This window comes from Xyrauchen texanus, chromosome 14 (assembly GCF_025860055.1).
Source record: "Xyrauchen texanus isolate HMW12.3.18 chromosome 14, RBS_HiC_50CHRs, whole genome shotgun sequence".
Classification (NCBI taxonomy): Eukaryota; Metazoa; Chordata; class Actinopteri; order Cypriniformes; family Catostomidae; genus Xyrauchen; species Xyrauchen texanus.
The window spans coordinates 40,524,536-40,546,793 of NC_068289.1; the positions used below are offsets into that span (position 1 = coordinate 40,524,536).

Genomic DNA, 22,258 nt, shown 5'->3' on the forward strand with positions numbered 1-22,258 from the left:
TAGTGTGCCTTTAAGTGTTATTGTTACTGGCTCTTTGAGGGTTAGATGAGTTGACGCTGACATTTGTTTCCTCACTAGCTGTTTATTTTCTGTGGGTGGGTTTGTTTGTATGAAGATAAACGTTAGAGTTGAGTTGAACTTTGGTTTGATTTAGTTTTTTTTTTCTTCCTGAATTTAAAGATTTCTGTTCTTTCAATTGGTTGGTTCTACATTGGTATGTTGAAGCTCAAGTTTAATTCCACATTGTCTCCCTGTTACCTCTTTTCTATCCCTCCTTGACTCTCTGTGTGTTTATGTGCAGTGTGCAGTAAATCAAGGGATCAGTCCGGGTTCGACTCTGACCAGCAGCACAGCGTCTCCGTGTACAGACAGCCCATGTTCCACCTTAAACAGTAACAACAGTCGACCGGCAGCGAGTCACCGCAGCCCTTGTGGAACCATCACCAGCCCCAGTTCCACCCTCGAGAGCAAAGACAGCGGGATTATAGGTGAGCCACATACACACACTCTATTGAGTTCATTAATCTTCCGTCCTTTAAAATAGTCTGTTCGTTTGAGACAGTCTGCAAATTACAGCACATGCTCACACTGCTCTACCCATTGAGCCATGTTGATAAATGGTCCGGGTAGCGCTGTCATTCTGCTTTTAAAGCGAGAAAAATGTGCTCCAAAATCAAGTTAAGATGACATGGTAAAGCTTATTAATATTCACAAGGAAAACGCTAACTTTTTGGTCAGACGTTCCGATCCCCTGCCATCCGCCATTTCAGAAATGAGCTCGGCCACATGAAATGAAGTGAGTTTGACACATGTGTTATGCCGTGACATCACTGAGCATGTGTGTTTGTATGTGGTGGTGTCTCTTTTTGCAGTGTACTAATCACACAGCAGACTGGGACTGGCAAGCGTTACGTTGTGTCAAGGATATTAAATGAACCTTGTGAAATGTAATAGCACCGCTGCAAAATGCATATAGGGGAAACACTATGTTCTCCTGTCATACAGTAATTGGGTGAATCTTAAGAAAACAAGACACAGATATCAATAATAAGTAAATATTTAGAACAAAAATTAAGCCATTTTTAAGGCCATTCAGAGGCTTAAAAATCATTGGGTTCTATGATTTTGACATCAAATTGTAAACAGACCATTGGATAAGCCAGTGAGAAGTCAGAATTTTACATACACATGAAGCAGAATGTTACACATATCCACCAGGAGATGGTGCCAAATACATGACACAGGCTCAATGATGACTCAAATGGCACAGAATGAAACTCACTCTGTGAAATCTCATGACTGAAATTACATCTGCATGCTATGCAAACCTTTAGTCATTATTGTGTTTGCATGTGTAATTAGTTCTTATGCACAATTATTATGTTTTATTTGTTTGGAGATGTTTTTGGAGACTATGATAAATAATTTTTGTAATGTTATAACCTTTGATTGCTTTGCTGTATCAAAACAAGATTTGTAGTATTTACAGTTGACATGATTGTGAACAAAACAAAAGCTTTTCGGAGCCACCTCCTTTCTTCCCAGAGATATATCATGTTAAATCATAAAATAAGAAAAAAGTAAATTTTTGGCTCTAGTTTTTATTTTATTTTTCAGCAGTTTCTTAAGCTGTGAGTCTCAGAATTGATCATAATCTATATAATAATAAAAATCATACAAATTTTCTTTACAATGATACCAAACACTTGACCCTCCTTTTTATATATATATATATATATATATATACACCCCTTATACCCCTTTTTTGGGTATGCTACTGAAACGGGAAATCTTTAAAAACACCCTCAGAACTTAAAGGGATAGTTCATCCAAAAATGAAAATGTTTACATAATTTAATCATCATGATGTTCCAAATTCATATAATTTTCTTTCTTATGTGGAACACAACTGAAGATTTAAATTATTATTATTTTTTTTAAGGTTTATGAAGTTTTATGCCCATACAGGTCAATAATGGGGTCTAAAACATTTATGCTTCAAAAAGGGTATAAGATTAAAATTCAAGATTCAACTTTATTGTCATTGTGCAGAGTACAGGTACAGAGCCAATGAAATGCAGTTCTTTTCTTATATCCCAACTAAGCTGGGGGCAGAGCGCAGGGTCAGCCATGAAACAGCGCCCCTGGAGCAGAAGGGCCTTGCTCAAGGGCCCAACAGTGGTATCTTGGCTGTGCTGGGGCTTGAACCCCCAACCTTTCGGTCAGTAACCCAGAGCCTTAACCACTGAGCCACCACTGACCTGCTGCGTACACACTCGCTACGTACACGTAGGAAAAGAGCCTCATTATATGCAGTATAAAGGCTGCATATAATTAATCCATACGATTCGATTGGTTTAATCCACGTCTTTTGAAGATATATGATTGTTTTGGATTAGAAAAATATGATAATTTAAGTTCTTATTCACTAAAGATAAAATCCAAAGAAAATCCAATTTCTTAAAATATTTGTGGTGAAATACAACCTGGATATTTCTTTGTGAGATTAACCCAATTACTAGAATCTGTTCATCAAATCATGTCACCATTAAACCCATCAATATCCCATCATCCTCTGCTCTGTCATCTCTCTGTGTTCCTCCTTTTCGGTGGAGATTCAGAGAGAGCTGAATATATAGCAGGATTAGCTGTTGATGCAAAGTCAATCTGTTTATGAGCTGTTCTGCATTTTTATAGTTTCAGATAGACTGATTAAACGTTTCTTTATGAATTATGCAACATTACAGCCTTGCAGTCCCAGTTTATAAGAAAATATGAATTGGAAAGATGGTTTTAAACCGAGCTGCTCGACTCAGTTTTCTTTTATTTAACTCTTTGTATCTGACGGCTCCTCAGTTCCCATTTTATTTGTCATTTAAACACAGAGTTTCTTAAAGAATGACTTGAAGGAGAGAAAAGAATATGTTGTGAAGCAGTCTGGTACATGTTGCCAGCTGCTAATGCTGGTTTGTTGATATAGAGGAGTGTGTTTGCCCTCTGTGACCTGCTCATGATGTGATTAATGCTCTTATGACTTTGAAGTTTGGGGAAAAGACAGAAAGAGAAGGAGAGGGAAAAGGGTGGCAGGAACAGAGCGAGAACCGCAGAGAACGTTCACTTCGGAAACACTAGCCCTAAACTTGCTTTGCACAGCTGTTTAGGTTGTATTATATGCAATGTTTTTGTGTAAATATACAGGGATTTACAAAGTCTTAGGCCACATACAACATGTATTTTTTTGTTTTTCATTTAAACTGGGAAGTAAACAAAGTTTTATGATTCTGAAAAATGTACTAATAAACATAGGAAGGACGTATAACGATGAAAAAAGTTGCGGAAAATAATAACATCTCAAATAACAGAACTGTCGTTCTGATAATATAATTTGTTATGACATTTTTTGTTTTACACTTTTAAATTTAGAAAATGGAAAGTAGAAGATTTTTTTTTTCTTCACCTGTGGTCTCAGATTTTCGGTTCCCAATGCAAAAGCATTTGCCTATATTTGTGTGTGTGTGACACGACACATGACATTTTGCAGCTGTTGTCATGTGTTACATTGTCATGAAGTCGGAAGCTTAAACTTAACCCGCAGATCCATATAGAGGTCTGCACGGGCCTTAAATTGAAACCTGAACCTGACCATGTGTTGTACACTAGAGCAGAAGGGAAAAAAGCATTGTCCTACCATTTATGTGCTGAAACTTCACTTGAACAATCTGGAATAAAATGCAACAGTCCCTTCTGCAGACCCGGCGCCAGACACAAATTCACGGATGGGCATTAAATTTTTTTCAGGGGGGCACAACTGAGATAAACCTAATTCCCTAATTGCATAATAACATTAAATGATATGACCGATTATGAATTGAATATGTATGATACAATGATAATGATCGATAGTAGCCTGTTACATAATGTACTGACACTATTCAAATTCATAACTGACGCTAAAGATTTGTGCTGTTTAGGCTCGCGCAGCCTCTCGATGAACCAAATAGGCCTAACTGCAGCTCACACAAAGAAACTCAGTTAGCATACTGTGATAAAAAATTCAAAATGTGTAAGTTAGTTTTTATATTTATAACATGAAGCAACACCATACAACCAAGTGCTGAATACCATCACGATTGAAAATGTAACACTGATTTCGACAGTTCAATAAACAATTAATTCATATTAAGTCACTAACATTTTAGATGCAATATTGACTTATTGTTCTATTTTAAAACAAAGATCCCAGCAGAAACAGAACGCATCTCACAGTCAACCGTGTTTTCATTACTAAATGATTCAGTGTTTTAAACGAATCGGTTGAGTCAAAGATTCAATGACCCATTCATGAACGACTACTTTATTCTTGATGAATCAGCTGTTTGAACGAATCGTTTGAACAAATGACTCAAGGACTCGCTTAACACCGCAGCTGCTTATCCCTTACCCACCTGTGGCTGTGACGTCCCTTGCTTGAGGCTATGGCTTTGGCAAGTAACGTTAGACCAACTAGTATCGCTGGAATGGCTAGCCTCTGCAGTGTTGGGAGTTGGATCGACCTCTTGTGAACTGCTACACCCTGGGTCTTCTCCCCTTACCTCGCTGCTCTCTTCTGCCAACTTTGGTGGTCTTTGATTAAAGAAACGCCGTATATCCATGGTAACTGTCACACGAAATAGCATAGCATAGTTGTTTAAAAAAAAAAAACAGCTATCGTTATTAAGCGCTACTATGCTTAGGACACAAACAAACATTCCCGCGCTCCCTATTTGACCTGTCTGATGTCAGTAATTCTGCCATTCATACACCACCTCCCTTTTGAGTATAAATAAACATAGGTTCGGTTTAAAAATAAACAAATGCCTGTTTGATTTCTAATGGAAGTTAGAAAGTATTGCAAAACTCAAGTGCTTTTAGATTTACATTTGAGTACTTGTAAAATAAAGAAGTCAATACTTCTTATACTTAATACTTAAGAAAAAGTTTCATTTTGGCCATTTCCATGTATTGTGTGTCCAAAGATGAGATCCTTTGTTGTCTTTCAATATCCTTTCTGCTTTTTACACTCAATTGATGATCAAAAAGGTAAAAAGAAACATTAATTCTAATAGCACATTGCACGGATGAGGTTAAAACAACTGCAACTTCTCTCTCTTGTTAATGTACAATGTGCTCATTCAACTGCAAACACTTGCAGAGCTGCTGCTTCTCTTAACCTCCTGAGATCCGAGTGTGACGGCTGTGTGCATTTTCCATTTCCCTTTTTGATTTGTAACTAGTAGCACACAATAAACAAGCAAAAATAGGTTTTTCTTTCTGGAACACATTTTTTATTTTTCTTTATGTCCATATTTGTCCAGCATCATCCAATCACTGCCAACCATGTTAAAATAAAATATTGCATTATAAATTCTGAATCTATGTACTGATTATCATTTTAGGAGTGAACGCACTTAACTGCATAGAGAGCTATAGGATGCTCTTTTGCTGCCTATTTAGTGAATAATTTAACCTCCAGTGTGCTGTCTGTCTGCACTGGTCTCAGAACAGTTTGAAATGCACCTTATTTTCATCCTAACTCAGTATTAAGCCTTTTAAATCAAAATGTTTCAGCTTTAGGATGAATACATTTATTCTCAATGTGAAAATGCACAGTTAATATATAGGAACGCATTTACTGATGTTACTGAATAGAATCGTATTGCACAGTGATAAACATATATTGCACATTTTCACATATGTGGACATGTTTATCAGCGTGCTGACATGCAAAAAATTATGTTTAAAGCGGCATATTAAATGAAACTAGAGACTACTTTTTACAACCAAACAGATTACAATGAAGAAACTTAGAGATTTCTTGGACGGAGCGCTTCAGTGAAATTGACGGCAAGCTATTGTGTCACATCACTTGGCACATCAGAAGTGTAATCCTTAAATGACAGTCTAGAGTCTTGTGAACAGTAGTCATGGACACGGGGTCGCATGAGGTTAAAGCCTGTTAAAACCATTTTAACACTTGTTACACATATCAGTGTAAACTCAATGTAAATCACACAAGTGTATATAAACAAACATTCAACTAAATGTAGTAATGGAGTAAGTGTAATAAATATGCAAATATATTAATATTAAAGGCACAATCATACATTATAATTATTTTAACTTCATAAAACACTGTAAACATTAAAGAATTTAACATAGTCTTTTGCAGCATCTATGCAGAAGTTTGGAAAATTATTTTTATTATTATATTTTTTAATTATTATATATATCATATAACTATTATATAATAGGTAATTATATGTTCATTATTGCAGTAGATTTCAAGACAGACAGACAGATTGACAGACAGACAGACAGACAGATAGATAGATAGATAGATAGATAGATAGATAGATAGATAGATAGATAGATAGATAGATGGACAGATAGATGGACAGACAGATAGATAGATGGACACAGATAGATAGATAGATGGACAGATAGATGGACAGACAGATAGATAGATGGACAGACAGACAGACAGATAGATAGATAGATAGACAGACAGACAGACAGACAGATAGATAGATAGCTGGACAGATAGACAGAGACAGACAGACAGACAGATAGATAGACAGACGGATAGATAGATAGACAGACAGACAGACAGATGAATAGACCGATGGATAGACAGACAGAGAGATAGACAGGCAGACAGACAGACAGATAGATAGATAGACACAGACAGACAGATAGATGGACAGTCAGATAGATAGATGGAGAGATAGATAGATGGACAGACAAACAGATAGATAGATGGACAGATAGACAGATAGATAGATGGAGAGACAGACAGATAGATAGATGGACAGACAGACAGACAGATAGACAGATGGAGAGATAGATAGATGGACAGACAGACAGACAGATAGACAGATGGAGAGATAGATAGATGGACAGACAGACAGATAGATAGATGGAGAGACAGACAGACAGATAGATGGACAGACAGACAGACAGATAGATAGATGGACAGATAGACAGAAACAGACAGACAGACAGATAGATAGATAGAGACAGACAGAGACGGACGGACAGATAGATAGATAGATAGATAGATAGATAGATATATAGATAGATAGATAGATAGATAGATAGATAGATAGATAGATAGATAGATAGATAGATAGATAGATAGATAGATAGATAGATAGATAGATAGATAGATAGAGACAGACACAGACAGACAGAGACTGACGGACAGATAGATAGATATTGAAGGGTGCAAGTAAGGGAAGAAATGTGGAAAGAGAAACGTTGCTTTTTGATGTGTTCATTTTCGAATACATGTTTCAGAGCTTTTGTCATATAGCTGCATTTAACGCAGTACATAATGACCTTCAAAAGCAGAATGGCAGAATTATGAATGCAATTGTACTCTCTGATAAACTTCTGTACACTTTCCTCTGTTCCTAACAATATTTCAATTTAGACCAGTTTTTAAGTAAACGTGTGAGGGATGAGATATCTTAAGGAATACGGGGGTCTTTAGATTGAAATTTTGAAATGCATCACAAAAAATGTAGTCAGAGGCCATGTTTTATTCTGTAAGTAATAGTAAAGGATGACCCAGATAAGGGTGGAAACCAGGCTAACACTCATTAGCAGGATGCTAATGGCAGGAAATGGCGATCAGGTGGGGAGTGTTGATAAGGTCAGTGGATGACTCATCAGTAGCAGTCGTATATCACAGTAATATCACTACATTACTTACTCGACTTAGAACTGAGTCATCATGTTTATCCGGAATTGACTTCAGTGCTCCTCCATTTTTTTAATTTTCTGCCTCTTCTGTAAATCACTACAGAACACAGTGCCAGGTAAAAATATTGATTTTCAGATTATTTCTCATTACTTTCTGATTTATCTTTATTTGACCTGTCTGATGTCAATTGTTTAATTGTTGCCGGAATGATCCATTAAGAGATTAATCCACTAAGAGTACATTTTCTTAGATTTTAAACATAGTTTATTTTTATTTTTAGGTTAGGTATTGTTTATGCCACCATGGGAACTCTGAACAGCTGGATTGGAATCAAATGAAAATGAGATGATGTGCACCGATGTATCGGTTGCCGATATTTATCGGCCAGCTATTGACCAAATTAAAACCATCAGCATATTGGTAATAAGCATGAAAATGCTGGTATGAAAAACAGATGGATTATTTATAATTAATTGGTAAGGCACTTTTAAAAACTCTAAGTGTAATACTGAAATATGAATAGCCACAATATGTAGAAGGGTTGGCGCTCCAAAGAACATGAATATTGTGGGCCTGGGTAGCTCAGTGATAAAGACGCTGGCTATCACCCCTGCAGTTCGCTAGTTCAAATCCCAGGTTGCTAGGGCGGGTAGAGCCACATGGGATAACCTCCTCGTGGTCGCTATGATGTGGTTCGTTCTCGTGGGTTGCGTGGTTAGTTGAGCGTGGATGTCGCAATGGATGCAGCTATGTCTCTGTGGCAACGCGCTCAACAAGCCACATGATAAGATGCACGGTTCACATTAATGAGGAAAAAATGCCATAAATGCATGTGACAGTACATGATGAGAGAAACCATCCAAAACACTTTGACTTTGACTTCTGAGATATCGTAAGATATGCATTAATAATGCATGATTGATTGAATTAAGATTGAAATCGCAATATGGATTTGTGTGATTGCTAAACCATAAAAAGCTGCTTTTTAAACTGTTAAAACAGAAGTGCAAAATAACCTTTCTTCAAATCAATCTTTTTATCTTGTCTGTATAATTTCTACCTGTCATCTCTTCAACAGATCCAATGTTCAATAGAAATGATGTATTGTTAGAACAGTAAAGACCAATCTTTTGTACCTCTTTGTATATTTTTTAGTAAAGTAAAATCAATCAATACTATGTTTTGTTGAGGATCAAAATGAAAAAATACAACCAAAATGCAATGTTATGCTATGTTGTAAAAACGTTTTGAGCTTTGTGGTTAACTATGGAAACTTAGTGGTATCAAATCTAATTGGAAACCTAATGGATATAACTGAAACCTAACTGCAATGTTGTGAAAATGTTTAAAATTATAATGAGATTGGAATGAAATTGAGACATCAGAATTTGAAATTGTTTAACAGTATTTATCTTTGTCTCGTCCTTCACCCAGCCACTATCACCAGTTCATCAGAGAATGACGACCGCAGCGGCTCCAGTCTGGAGTGGAGTAAAGAGGGCAGTATAAGGAGCTGCGGTCAGCATGCGCTGGCACAGACGACTACACGGGCAGACACGTGCTCTCCGGTGGCCGAGGAGGACCCGTCAACGTCCGGGGCAGAGGACAGGGGCAGAACCAAGACAACTTCAGGAGCGACAGGGCCCATTTCTGAGGGACCCGTGCACTATCCCTCACTGAACTCGTCCAGTCTTATGATGCCTCGACCGAACTCAGTTGCAGGTAAGAACAAACAATACAAGATGTGATGTCATGAGAATAAATGGGAGGAATCTGCAGCGTCCTGTAGATGTTTAGAAGCTTTCGGCAGTGTCTGATCAGGATTACCATGCCATATGATGTCAGATGGCATCAACGCTGTAATGAAACGAGGCAAAGTGCGACATATTGTGGCGCTGAAAAACGTAAAGCGTTTGGTACATCTGAAGTTCAGATATTACATACTTCACCTCTAAACTGTGCTTTTAAGAACTTCTAAAATGGCACAGAATGTTCTGGGCTGAGATGGTGGAGACCAGACTGTGTTGTCTGAGGTGCCAAGTGTGCAATGTCCGTCAGTGGCGAGTGACCAATCTGAGGTGCAGCTGATGATATGAGCAGAGCACAAAACAGCCATCAGTGTCTGCTCAGGCCATCTTGTGACTCCTGAGATGATAACTGATGCATGACTGCTGGAATGAAGGGAAACAGACTCTTGGGAAGACCTTACCACACATTAAAGCAACAGTTGCATGTGTGAGTTGTTGGTCAGCTTCTGTCTTAAGCATCAGGTCCACATTCCACAGGCTGGTCTTTTTTTGCATTATGGTAGTGGGAATTTGAGTGGTTAAAAAATGGCTTAATTGTCATTAAGCAAAGATAGTTATGTCATTAATGAGAGATTAATGTAATATAATTCTTGCAAAAGATGTGATTACACAGATTTTTAATGGCTTTCAACGTTTTTAGAGGCATAAATGCAGTCCAATAATTGGTATTACTGTAACTATATAGTAACTACAAATAAATTCAGTAACTTCTCTGTCTGAAGTCTTATTGATTCTCTCCAAAAAAACGGCACATAAGAGTCATTCGTTTGGGAATATTTTAGTATGGTGTTCTGTCCGTATCTATGGAAAAATGCACGTTCAAGAACCATTCATGTCACCGAAAGTCTTGGAAATCATTCAGAACCAGTTCTAAGTTCCCCAACCCTACCTGGACATGTTCGTGACAGGTTTGTGAGACATGATTTTAGAGATTTATTTATTTTTCCCGCAGGCAAACAGTTGACTGCTGGTGCTCAATGCTGATGTTTTGAATTGTGTTAAAATGGTTGAGCTGTTTGTGAGAGTTAGTAGAGAGATGAATGCGTATGTTTTGTTGTTGTGGTGTTTATTGCACATTGGTGTCGGTGTGTGTGTACGGTTTGCAAGGTGAGCTGGAGTAACTCTGCTCATAAAAAATCCATCAGTTTTTAAACTGAGTGAGTCCATGTGAAACTATAAAAATGGGTCTGCACCATAAAACACATTGACTTGTCAAGGTTAGAGTGTGTTGCCTTTAGAGTGTGTGTGTGCATTTTCATTTTCTACACACGCTTGCTTTTAGTCATTTCATACATAGTTTGGCCTTGTGAATAAAGCATTAATATTTACGGAGCATTTGAAAGATCCATAACTTCACTGCTTTCCCTGCTGCCAAAGCTGTGTACACACACACACACACACACACACACACACACACACACACACACACAACCTTACAGCTAGCAATGGTAATTGGAAGGAATGTAACCATTATGGTTTCAATTCCATTAACGATTCTTTTGTGTACTTAGCAATAGGGCTGGGTGATAGGACGATGTAATCGGATAGCGATGATATCTGACAAATATCACATGCATGTAAAGAGATCTGCCTTTTCTGTTTCAATCGCCATGTTTACATGCACTTCAGAAAGCAGTTTATTCAAGGGTTTTTGCAGAAAGTGCCATTCTCAAACGTCATGTAAACTAGAAGGGATTAAGAGAAAGCGGGTGAACACACCTAGGTTTAACTCGGAGAAAGCTGCTTCTGTGGTGGTAAATACATACGAGGCATTCAAACAGGGTTTTGGGGAGTGTGCATATGCGTGGAACAGACTGGAAAACAAACTTCATAGGATGGAGCCCGACAACAAGTCAACAAACATTTCTGGGACTTCAGTGGGAAAAGCACTTACACTATAAACTATACCCATTTATAAACACCACTGTAAAATAACGATGGTCCCTCACGTTCGCGTATATGCGCTCATACATCGAGGGAGTCCCTGAATTTTTACATAAAGGGAAAACCCCACTATTGAAGCAATAGTGAAGGGGTGAAGGTTTAATTGGATATCGCAATAATGTTTTTATAAAAATATCGTAAACATATTTCTGGCATATCACCCAGCCCTACTAAGCAAAAATACTTGTATAGTACCAAAATACTAATTTTGGTACTATACTCTAGAATATGATTGTTTCAAATGTAAGGGACATTTATCACAACATCTTAAATCTTACAACATCTTATCTTAAATTTGACAACTATTTACATTTCTAATTTTAATGGGACAACTTTAGGATGAATTGTCTTTGAGTTATTTCATGCTGCCTAGTCTTTTAATGTCATTAGACTTCAAATTCACAACTCTGGAAACTCTGATAGCATTTTAGCACACGTTTTGTCCACATCAGAGGAAAAATTTAGACATTCAAGAATTGTTATCATGCATATCCTTTGGTCCCAGTATATTCAGAAAAAACTCAACCCTACTGAAAAGTGTTTTTCCAACTCTCACCAGCCGATTTAGGTGCACAAACAAACGATGCTCTGTCCGGCATGTTACCTGTTTATCTGGGTAGGGTTACACCAGCTGCGTAAGGTCTTCCTTAAGTTGGTACGTAAAGTTTAAACAAAGGGCTTAGTTAAGGACTTGTTAGTTTTTAACTTAGTCTGTTCTTAATTTAGCTGCACCATCAGTTCCTAATGGGATATTAATACATTTTCAATAATTCAAAATTTGGAGTCCGCTTATACCACGGTTACAAAATGTAGGGCCCTGTGATTTCCGATATAGTCATAAAAATGGGATTAGCTGTAAAATGCGGAATGTCACCAAAAATGAATAAATAAAATTTGCCGGAAAATGATATAATCTGCATGTGCTGCACGCTTCAAAACAAATGTGTGAAGCAGAGCTCTCAGAAGCGTGCAGCACATACAGACTATATATTTATTTCATCAAATCACAGTTTTTGGGGTTTAATAATAACTACCATCAAAAGCACACAATAGCGCCAAAATAAAACACAATTTAAATGGACGCATGATATGGGGGGGGATATATATAACTACTGTTTAGTTATGTAATGTTGACTAATTAAAAGGTGATCATTTCATTTCACAAAAATATCTCCAGTGTTGTTTTGGATTGTGGTGTGAGGATTTTGTTTAAAAGCACTCAGCAAGTAAAGATGCTGACTACCACAGCTGGAGTCACAAGTTCAAATCCAGGGTGTGCTGAGTGACTCCAGTCAGGTCTCCTAAGCAACCAGATTGGCCCGGTTGCTAGGGAGGCTAGAGTCATATTGGGTGAACCTCCTCGTGGTCGCTATAATGTGGTTCTCGCTCTCGGTGGGGCGCGTGGTGAGTTGTGCATGGATGACACGGAAAATAGCGTGAAGCCTCCACATGTGCATGTCTCCGTGGAAACGCGCTCAACAAGCCACGATAAAATACGCAGATTGACGGTCTCAGACGCGGAGGCAACTGATTTTCGTCCTCCACCACCCGGAGTCACTATGCCACCACAAGGACTTGGAGCACATTGGGAATTGGGCATTCCAAATTGGGGAGAAAATGGGAGAAAAAACAAAACACTTTATTGGATAAAACAATAAACATGAAATATCCTGTAAATTGTGCCTTGATAAGAGTGGGAACCCTGTTCATGAGTCGTTATAATGATGCTTTCTCCAGCACACAATATAAAGGGCCGTTTACACAGGACACGCTGAGTGCAAGGAAATGAAACAAAGCATTTCCTGAAAGTTTCAAAGAATTATACTTTCATGGTTCAGAGTCGACATATCAGGGAATATTACACTTCGTAACTATAAACGTTTGAACTGTATGGAAAGAGCTGCGTGAAGATTCTTTAAAAAGTATCCTTTTGTGTTGCGTTGAAACCATAGCAGCAAACAGGTTTGGAACGAAAAGGATGAGTGATGAGTGCACTGTTCCTTTAAGAGCTCTGAACTAAATTGGACTGTGATTGGAGATGCTCTTTTAGTCTGTGTCTGGGACGCTCTGCCTCAATGAATGATCACTATTCAGTTTAATTTCTGAGACTGAACTTCATTTGTATCCAGGCAGCCAATCCATTTACTGGATACCTCATTAAGGCCACACTGAACTCACTCTCTTTCTCACTCCCGTATAAAACAAAGAGCCCATTTAGCCACTCAGTTATTAGAATGAGTCACATATGTCCGTCATGTCATTGCTATTGCTACTGCACCTCAGAAATCAGAAAAATGTTGAGAGAACTTGTGCTCTCTTGCATTGTTGTCATTAAAATCTTTAAAATCTGCATTCAAATGTTTTTCTAAAAAACCCACCTTCATTGTAAAGGCTGGGGTGTACTTCGTTTTTCTGTCCACGGTTTCTTCTCCTCCGCTGTCAAGCATTCAGCCTTTCAATGTTTGTTATAATATAATGTTATTGTAGTTATAATTTCCATTTTGCTTACAGGTGAAAGAAATTCTTTCTCAGCTAATTCTGTTAATTATACAATGGACCTTCTAACTTGGTATATTACGAAAATATTTATTTTATGAAATGTTATTATTAATTTTTCATTATTTGGGTATTTATATTAATTTCGTGAAATTCCATATACAGTAGTATCTCACAAAAGTGAGTACACCCCTCACATTTTTGTAAATATTTGATTATATCTTTTCATGTGACAACACTGAAGAAATGACACTTTGCTACAATGTAAAGTAGTGAGTGTACAGCTTGTATAACAGTGTAAATTTGCTGTCCCCTCAAAATAACTCAACACACAGCCATTAATGTCTAAACCGCTGGCAACAAAAGTGAGTACACCCCTAAGTGAAAATTTCCAAATTGTGCCCATAGTATATTTTGTGGCGCCACCATTATTGTCTAGGGATGTAACGATATTGACGATATCGCGCTATCGCGGTGGTAAACGTGTCTCGATATCGTCGTGGTTGGGTGACAATATTAAAAGGACAGGTGTCCGTCAAAAAGCAAGAGGATTAAACACAGTCCCGCGGAACAAATCATTGTTAACTACATAGACCATGATCCTTTGCGCTGCGTCGTCACAACAACCGTTGTTAAGCCAATAGGATTGCACGCTGTACACAAGCTCACAGCAAGCCAGCATGGCCGACAGCGATACTTGTAAGGATGAAAACAACAACCCCGAAGTTGAGATTGTGCCAGCCCCTGCAGCTTTTAAATCAGATGTCTGGAAACATTTTGGTTTCGCCGTGTCAAAAAACTCAAAAGAAGAGAAGGTGGTGGACAGACAATGGACTATTTTGATCTTTCTGATGAAAAACGTGAACATAAGCGAAATGATAGGTCAGTGTTTTTTTAAAAGGCTTTTTGACTGACTATTTTATTTAAGTTTAAGTTATGTTCCTAAATACCAGTTTTAAAAGGCTGCTTTTATTTGCCTTGCGCATAAACCTGACTTAACTTGATCTTTGTTTGCACTTAAAGGGAATTCCCTTTTGTTTACAATTGTTCTAGTTGCTTCTTAACTTGAACATTGCACAGAAGAATCAGTTATGCAACCAAATATTACTATACAGAATATTGATGTTCCTGACTACAACTTGCACTTTAAAAGCACTATGTGATCAGCGTTTTATGTTGTCATGATCCATAAATACAACAATAAATTACCTGTTGACTGGCAAAAGCAGAATAAATGTCAGTATTTTTTCGCTATTATCATCACAAGCACTATCATGAGCTATTTAACAATACCGTGAGCTTTTCCACAATATCGCAATAAATATCGTACCGTGAGATTTTGATATCGTTACATCCCTATTATTGTCCAGCACTGCTTTAACCCTCTTGGGCATGGAGTTCACCAGAGCTTCACAGGTTGCCACTGGAGTCCTCTTCCACTCCTCCATGACGACATCACGGAGCTGTTGGATTATAGAGACCTTGTGCTCCTCCACCTTCCGTTTGGGAGCTGCAGTACTGCTTTGAAGTATTTACACACGGCTGACATCGGCCTTTGCTTGGTAGTGCCGTGATAATGGCGCGATCGATCGAGAGTGAAACCTGAGCACTGAGGGGCGGGGACGCATATATTTTTGGCCTTTTTTCTCTTTATGTCAAAACCAAAAATGCAATTTTCGGGGGCCGAAATTTCAGTGCATCCCTAATATATATGAATATATATAGTGCCTTGCAAAAGTATACAAACCCCTGACCAATTTAATCTTAAATGTATAAAACTAAGTCAAATCTTCTTAACTTTATGACATTATATTAATCAAAGTGAGTGATTAAATTTAACTTCAAAGTTACTTACAAATAGGATGTACATGGTGCTTAAATGTACTAAAAGGTAAATTAACATCCTATTAGAACTACTGCTGATTTTCTAATCGCGATTAATCGCGTAATTTGTTGTAGTTAATCGCGATTAATTACAGAATTTGAAAGTGTTAAAATTTGACACTGTGTGTACTTCTTTTCCTGTCAAATTGTATTTATTTCCATCTTAGGAAAGAAAACAAAACAATATGTAACAATATAATGCTTTATTAACATTTCCCAAACAAACCTTCCACGATATAAAGACAATGCACTAAAATATCACAGTTCAAATTACATTAAACATTTCCCAAATTCTAAGTGGGTGTTTGACTAATTGAAAGAAGTAGTGTCCCCATATGTTGCATTTTCATTGCAATGGGTATTAAATCTCTTAAACATCTTCATTATTCATCTTCACAATATTAATCAGTCGGTAGACTGCGGCTATCCGCTTTGTTACAGCAGTCGTGAAGCCGCGTTCATGAGTTGCGTCAGTGTGGCAATGCCAGTGTCTATTGACAATTTGAACTCCACATGGAAAGTGCTTTTAGACAAAAACGTCTCATTCTGTTTTACTACTTTATGCTATATTAACGGTATATGCATTAGTCGCAATAAAGAAAAACGAACGCATGCGTTTATGCCTTAATTGTGACTCCTCTAATTAGAACATATTACATTTTCAAATTTCCTTACAAATATACGTTTAATCATGTACCACATGACATACGATGCATGCTATGTAGTATATGAGACCTCACCCTGCATTAGTGGCATAGAAGCGTATCTAAATAAAGCTGCGGTCGCAGACCTAAACACTTGATGCACAAAACACATTGACAATCAACAGATCATTTTTTGATCATGAACCGGTTGAAAATGAAATTAAGACGGCAAAAAACAGAATTAACTTTTAAAACGGTGCAAATAAACTTGCAAACAGTGAAACCATTCAAGCTCATTAATTATTCAAGCCCAGTGCATGCTGGGAACACCAGCTTCAAAAAGTTAAGTAAAATGTACTTATTTTATTTACCATTGAAATTGAAAGCTTTTCTACTTTAGGATTAATACACGATGACACATTGTAAAAATAACAAACAATAATAAATGATGTTTACATATAAGCTAGAGCATTATAACTCATTATATAGTATTTTCAAGTTCATACTTAAACTAACTTATTCAAGTTAGAAAGTACTTAATCTTGTGCAATGCAAAATTTTAAACGTTTAATTTAAACGCAAGATTTGAGAGAAGAATGTTGTAAAGGGGTTAATGGGAATTGCGCTCTCTCTCTCTCTCTCTCTCTCTCTCTCTCGCACTGCCATCCCGGTCGGCCTGATTAGGGGCCGGGTGTGCAGCATCACGACCCAGCCCCGCCCTCCACCCCGCCATAAATGTCTTTTAAATATTGTCAATGAATAGCTATTTAAATATTTATTTCTGTTCCTCATACAAAGCTATCATTCAGCTTCAGAAGCTATATGAAAGCTATATGTAAGGCATCCATGGTTCCTGTGAACTGTTGTTGTAAGGAAAAGTACATTCATGTATGCCGTTATTTATATTTTTGGGTGAACTACTTCTTTTGTGTCTCTCGGTTGTAAAAAAAAAGAGTTGGTTAAAACCTAAATCTGAAGTGTGAAAATGCTCCAGCCTGTTATCTTCTCTTGAGAGATCATGGCTGTTTGATTATAGCATACTTGTTTGATTGAACGCATCAATGCAGATTTTGAAGTGGATATTCCCATATCAAACCTCTCTTTCCTCAAAGGACTTTTATCGATACAGGACAGCAGCTATACTGGCATCCTTTCATTTCGTTTGTGCTCTTTCTCTGTCTCTTAGAAGATCAAGCGATTGAGCCAGATGGTGTTTGAGGGAGAGATGAAATTCAGCTGTTCCTCTGTGCTCTTCAGAGACTCTGCAGAGACGTATGCTTAAGATTTCATCTGCTGTGCAGCGTCAGCTGTCCAGAAACTTTAGAGCATCGCTAATCCATCGCTCCAGATGGTTCTGCCTCGCTTTCACTTGGCTCCCTTTCAGTTCAATAACATTTCATTGAATTGGCCACACCCTAACAGATTAGACATATTTCTCTTAACCAGTGGTTCTCAAAGTGTGACCATGTTATCGAAGATGAGCCACAGTCAAATGGTTCAAGGGGAAGATTTTCAGTTAATTAAGAGACGTACATTTTGGTCAGATTATCACACAGCACTATTGAATGTCTTTAGAATACTTAAAATATAGTGCACGAGTGACTTGGATGACTTTTATGGTCCTTTTTGGGCTTGACAAGTGCAATCAAGATCCTTTCATCCCTCATCTTTGAACATTGTCATAGTGGTTTGGAATGGCTTGAGGACGAGTAACCGAAATGATGACAGAGTTTGTAATTTTTAGTGAATTATTCCTTTAGCATTGCTTCTGCTGAGCAGTATTTTATTCATTCTACTTTCAGATAATTATAGTTATTTATTTTATTTTGACACAGAAGTTATACAGAAGATAAAAGGACAAAAGCTTGTCTAGTTAACCAAAAAATATACAAAAATTAAAATTGAGAACCACTGAAGTTCAAAACAGTTAACACAGACTTCAAAATTTATTTTGATGGATAATATGGCATTCAAAATGATCAAATATTGCTCTCGGAGTAAAAAACATTAAAAAGCCCTGCGTGAACTGAAAGTTTAAAGCTACACTCTGTAACTTCTGGCCCTCTAGCGGTTGAAGCATAAAACTGCAGGTTACTTGTGGAGGAACATTGTTTTGATAATTATGTGAGTTGCGCTTTGACTCTGCTCTTGTGCGCGGATGAACCTGATGGTTTGAGGAGTACCGGTGTAACCATGGTTACAGGTGATCATCTTATCAGAGCGAATGTCACTAACAACAACAAAACTCACCCCTCCCCTCAATAAATAAATAAATAATAAAAGGAAGAAAAAGATATACTCGAACAATGTATTATGAGCAGGTAAGTAGCATATTTCCACTGTTGTTTTGACTTATTGAAAACAATTGCATTGCAATAGTAAGGCAGCGATGACATTAGATAGAACGATTGCTACTCGTATCAGATCAAATCGAATGGGGGAAACTATTGTCACTTAGTTACCAGGCAAATAGACCAAGGTAGTAACTGGTTTAGAGATTGGCTTTGATTACCAGCACAAAAGTTAAAATCTTTGCATTGTCCTGAAAGCACTGCAATATCACAATCCTTGATAAAATGGCTAACGCTATAAAATTATCTACCATGCTAAGAGAGCACGGTAAAATCAAATCAAATAAAATATCTTATCTGTCCAGCAAGAACAATTCAATCTATGGGTCAGTTTTAAATCCTTCACAAGCCAGTTTCAGTGTTGTTTTATTACGGGCTCTGTCACGTTCCCTTTTTGCTTGTAGACTCTTCTCCGTATCTTTATTTTGAAAACCGGTGATTCCCCTGAGGGTTGGCTTTTTGAATGATCTATGGTCAATGTCGCTCATTTGTTGTGGCTACAAGCTTTCAGCTTCAAACTACTACCACACCTATCACTGCACATATAAATGCACTGTAGTAGCTGGACCTTCTTCTCTTTATTTATGGACATGATCAAATCAGTCCCGACAGCTCTAAAACATTAATTATTATTATAGGCTTACCATAGTGAATCAGGGTAAGGCAAAAACATGGTTTGGAAGACATATTGTTGGTGTTCTTGCTCATTAATGAAATTGTATTTATTTCTAACCAAAAATCTTACATAGTGTAGCTTTAATTGAATATATGTATTAAATGTAATTAAATATAGTTACATTCATTTGAGCAACAGAAAATGTATATAAATGTAATAAAAAATGTTATAGGTGGCATTACAAACATTAGTTAAATATTATCTAGAGTCGTAACGTTAAAGGCTTTCTCAAGGCAGTTCTGAATGATCCTGATTATAAAGCACTCCTGAAGTACGGCAGAGTCCAGAGTAAGACTGTAGTACACGTCACTCATACAGGTAGTGCATTTGATGTAGTCATCAGTTGGGTAATGTTTTCTCGACTTCAGTCAGGTTGGGTTTTAGGGTTAATGGCTGACTCTGGATATGGCTCCTGTCCCAGGAAGTGTTAAAATTGTTTGCCGTGTTTTTTTTCCTCACGACAGCTGGTGTTTTACAATGGAGAGCTCACTCTGATGACAGTGCATCTGGAATCACTGGAGTCTTGTGTTCAGCTTGACTGAGCTGGTTCCTTCTATTCCTTCGATGATATTCAACATCTCAGTATTTATGTATTTATGTATTAACATTCAGAGAAACCATCATTATTTCAGAATAAAATAAATTATAGTTTTGCTTTAAAAGTGAAGACTTTTTTTTTCGTTTTTATATTATTTCAGTGACAATTGCTAAAGATGCCATTGTCTTTATTTTAATGCAAAAAATATTTATGTATTATTTAAATCACAAAGTATTGATACGTCATGGTAGTATTTGTTGTACTGCATTTATTTTGATAAAATGTAAAATGTATTACAGTTTATTTTTACTGTGATGACAGACGGCATCAAGAATAATGGATATTACCATCATCAGAATATAACTTCCAATAGTAATGTTACAGAGTAAAAAAATAATTTTCTCTATGCAAAATGCTAATTCTCCTTAATGGATTTTTATTTATATATTTATTTTTTATTTGGGGGTGAAATGGACATGTTTTTAATTAAATTCCCCCATTATAATAACAATAGCATTCATGTGTTGAGTAGCAGAATGCATTATGACTCAGTATTATTATAAGTTTCTTTTTTTAACCACTTACACTTTAATACACCAAAATTGCCGTTTGGATTTAAATAAGCAGATAGTTAAGAGTCTATGATTGGGTCATTATTGCAGCAATTAATATGTTTCAAATAGCAAATATTTTTGAACCCTATCTGATGCAGTGTGTAGATTCTCATGTCTTAAACAACCATGTCGGATGGCGTGTCCTGTGGTCATGGAAAAGATGTTACTATGTTTCAGAAAGGGAAAAATATTGGCCTGTATCAAGCAAAGGAAACAAATAATGAGATTGTTGAAATCACTGGAATTGGGTTAAGAACTGTCCAACCCATTATTAAAACATGGAAGGATTGTGGTGAACCGTCAGTTGAAGAAATGTGGTCAGAAAAAATCGACAGTAGAACTCACGGCTATGTTTAATAGTGAAAGTAAGAGCATTTCCACACACACAATGTGACGAGAACTCACAGGATTGGGACTAAATAGCTGTGTGGCCACAAGAAAGACACTTATTAGTGATGCTAATCGGACTTCAATTTGCTAGGGAGCATAAAGATTGGACTGTGGATCAATGGAGAAAGGTCATGTGGTCTGATGATTTCAGATTTACCCTATACCAAAGCGATGAGTGCGTCAGGGTAAGAAGCGATGCACCCATCATGCATAGTGCCCACTGTACAAGTCTCTGGAGGCAGTGTTATGATCTGGGGTTGCTTCAATTGGGCAGGTCTAGGCTCAACCTGAATGTACTGAATGACCAGGTATCCCATCAATGGATTCTTTCTTCCCTGACAGCACGGGCCACAGGACAACAATGCCAATATTCATCAGGCTCAAATTGTGAAAGAGTGGTTCAGGGAGCATGAGGAATCATTTTCACACATGAATTGGCCACCACAAAGTCCTAACCTTAACCCGAATGAAAGTCTTTGGGATGTGCTGGAGAAGACTCTCCCATGATCAATACAAGATCTCGGACATAACCGAAGATAAGGCGGTCCAACAAAACATAAGCCTATGCGACTTTTTGGTCCAGCAGTATAGCTGTCACTTAAATATAAACTATAGCTTGCCATGACGTTTATTATAAAGTGCCACAAGGGTCTCATTTAATGGTTTGTTTGTTTAGGCAAGGATGCCATTTCACAGCTCTGTGCACCTTGTAAGCATGTGTAGTTTTCATCTTTATCTTGTCATATTTAGTGTCACGGCAACCTTGTGTGTGTGTGTGTGTGTGTGTGTGTGTGTGTGTGTGTGTGTGTGTGTTTTTCCTTGCTCTTAAAGGGATAGTTCACCCAAATTCTCTCATAATATCCTCACCCTCATGCCATCCCAAATGTGTATGAATTTGTTTGTGTTCTGCAGAAGAAAGATTTTTAGATGAATATCGCAGTTCTGTATGTCCAGCAAGTCAACAGTGTCCAGAAGTTTCAAAAAGCAAATAAATGCAGCATAAATGTTATCCATAAGACTCCAGTAATTAAATCCATGTATTCAGAAGCAATATGATAGATGTAGGTGAGAAACCGATTAAAAGTGAAAGTGGAGATTTATAGTAAAAAAGGACATAAATATTGATCTGTTTCTCACCCACATCTATCATATCACTTATGAAGACATGG

The 22,258-nt window shown here is 37.3% G+C and overlaps 1 protein-coding gene across 3 annotated transcripts in view; it reads left to right on the forward strand.

Moving 5' to 3' along the window:
- tanc1b (tetratricopeptide repeat, ankyrin repeat and coiled-coil containing 1b) overlaps nucleotides 1-22,258 on the forward strand; it is a 198,813-nt gene that overhangs the window by 99,496 nt on the left and 77,059 nt on the right. For all 3 annotated transcript variants that reach the window (XM_052142050.1, XM_052142051.1, XM_052142052.1), the window contains exons 6-7: nucleotides 302-488; nucleotides 9,179-9,466. In XM_052142050.1, the coding sequence (XP_051998010.1) occupies nucleotides 302-488; nucleotides 9,179-9,466 (475 nt within the window). The remainder of the gene's footprint in view (nucleotides 1-301; nucleotides 489-9,178; nucleotides 9,467-22,258) is intronic.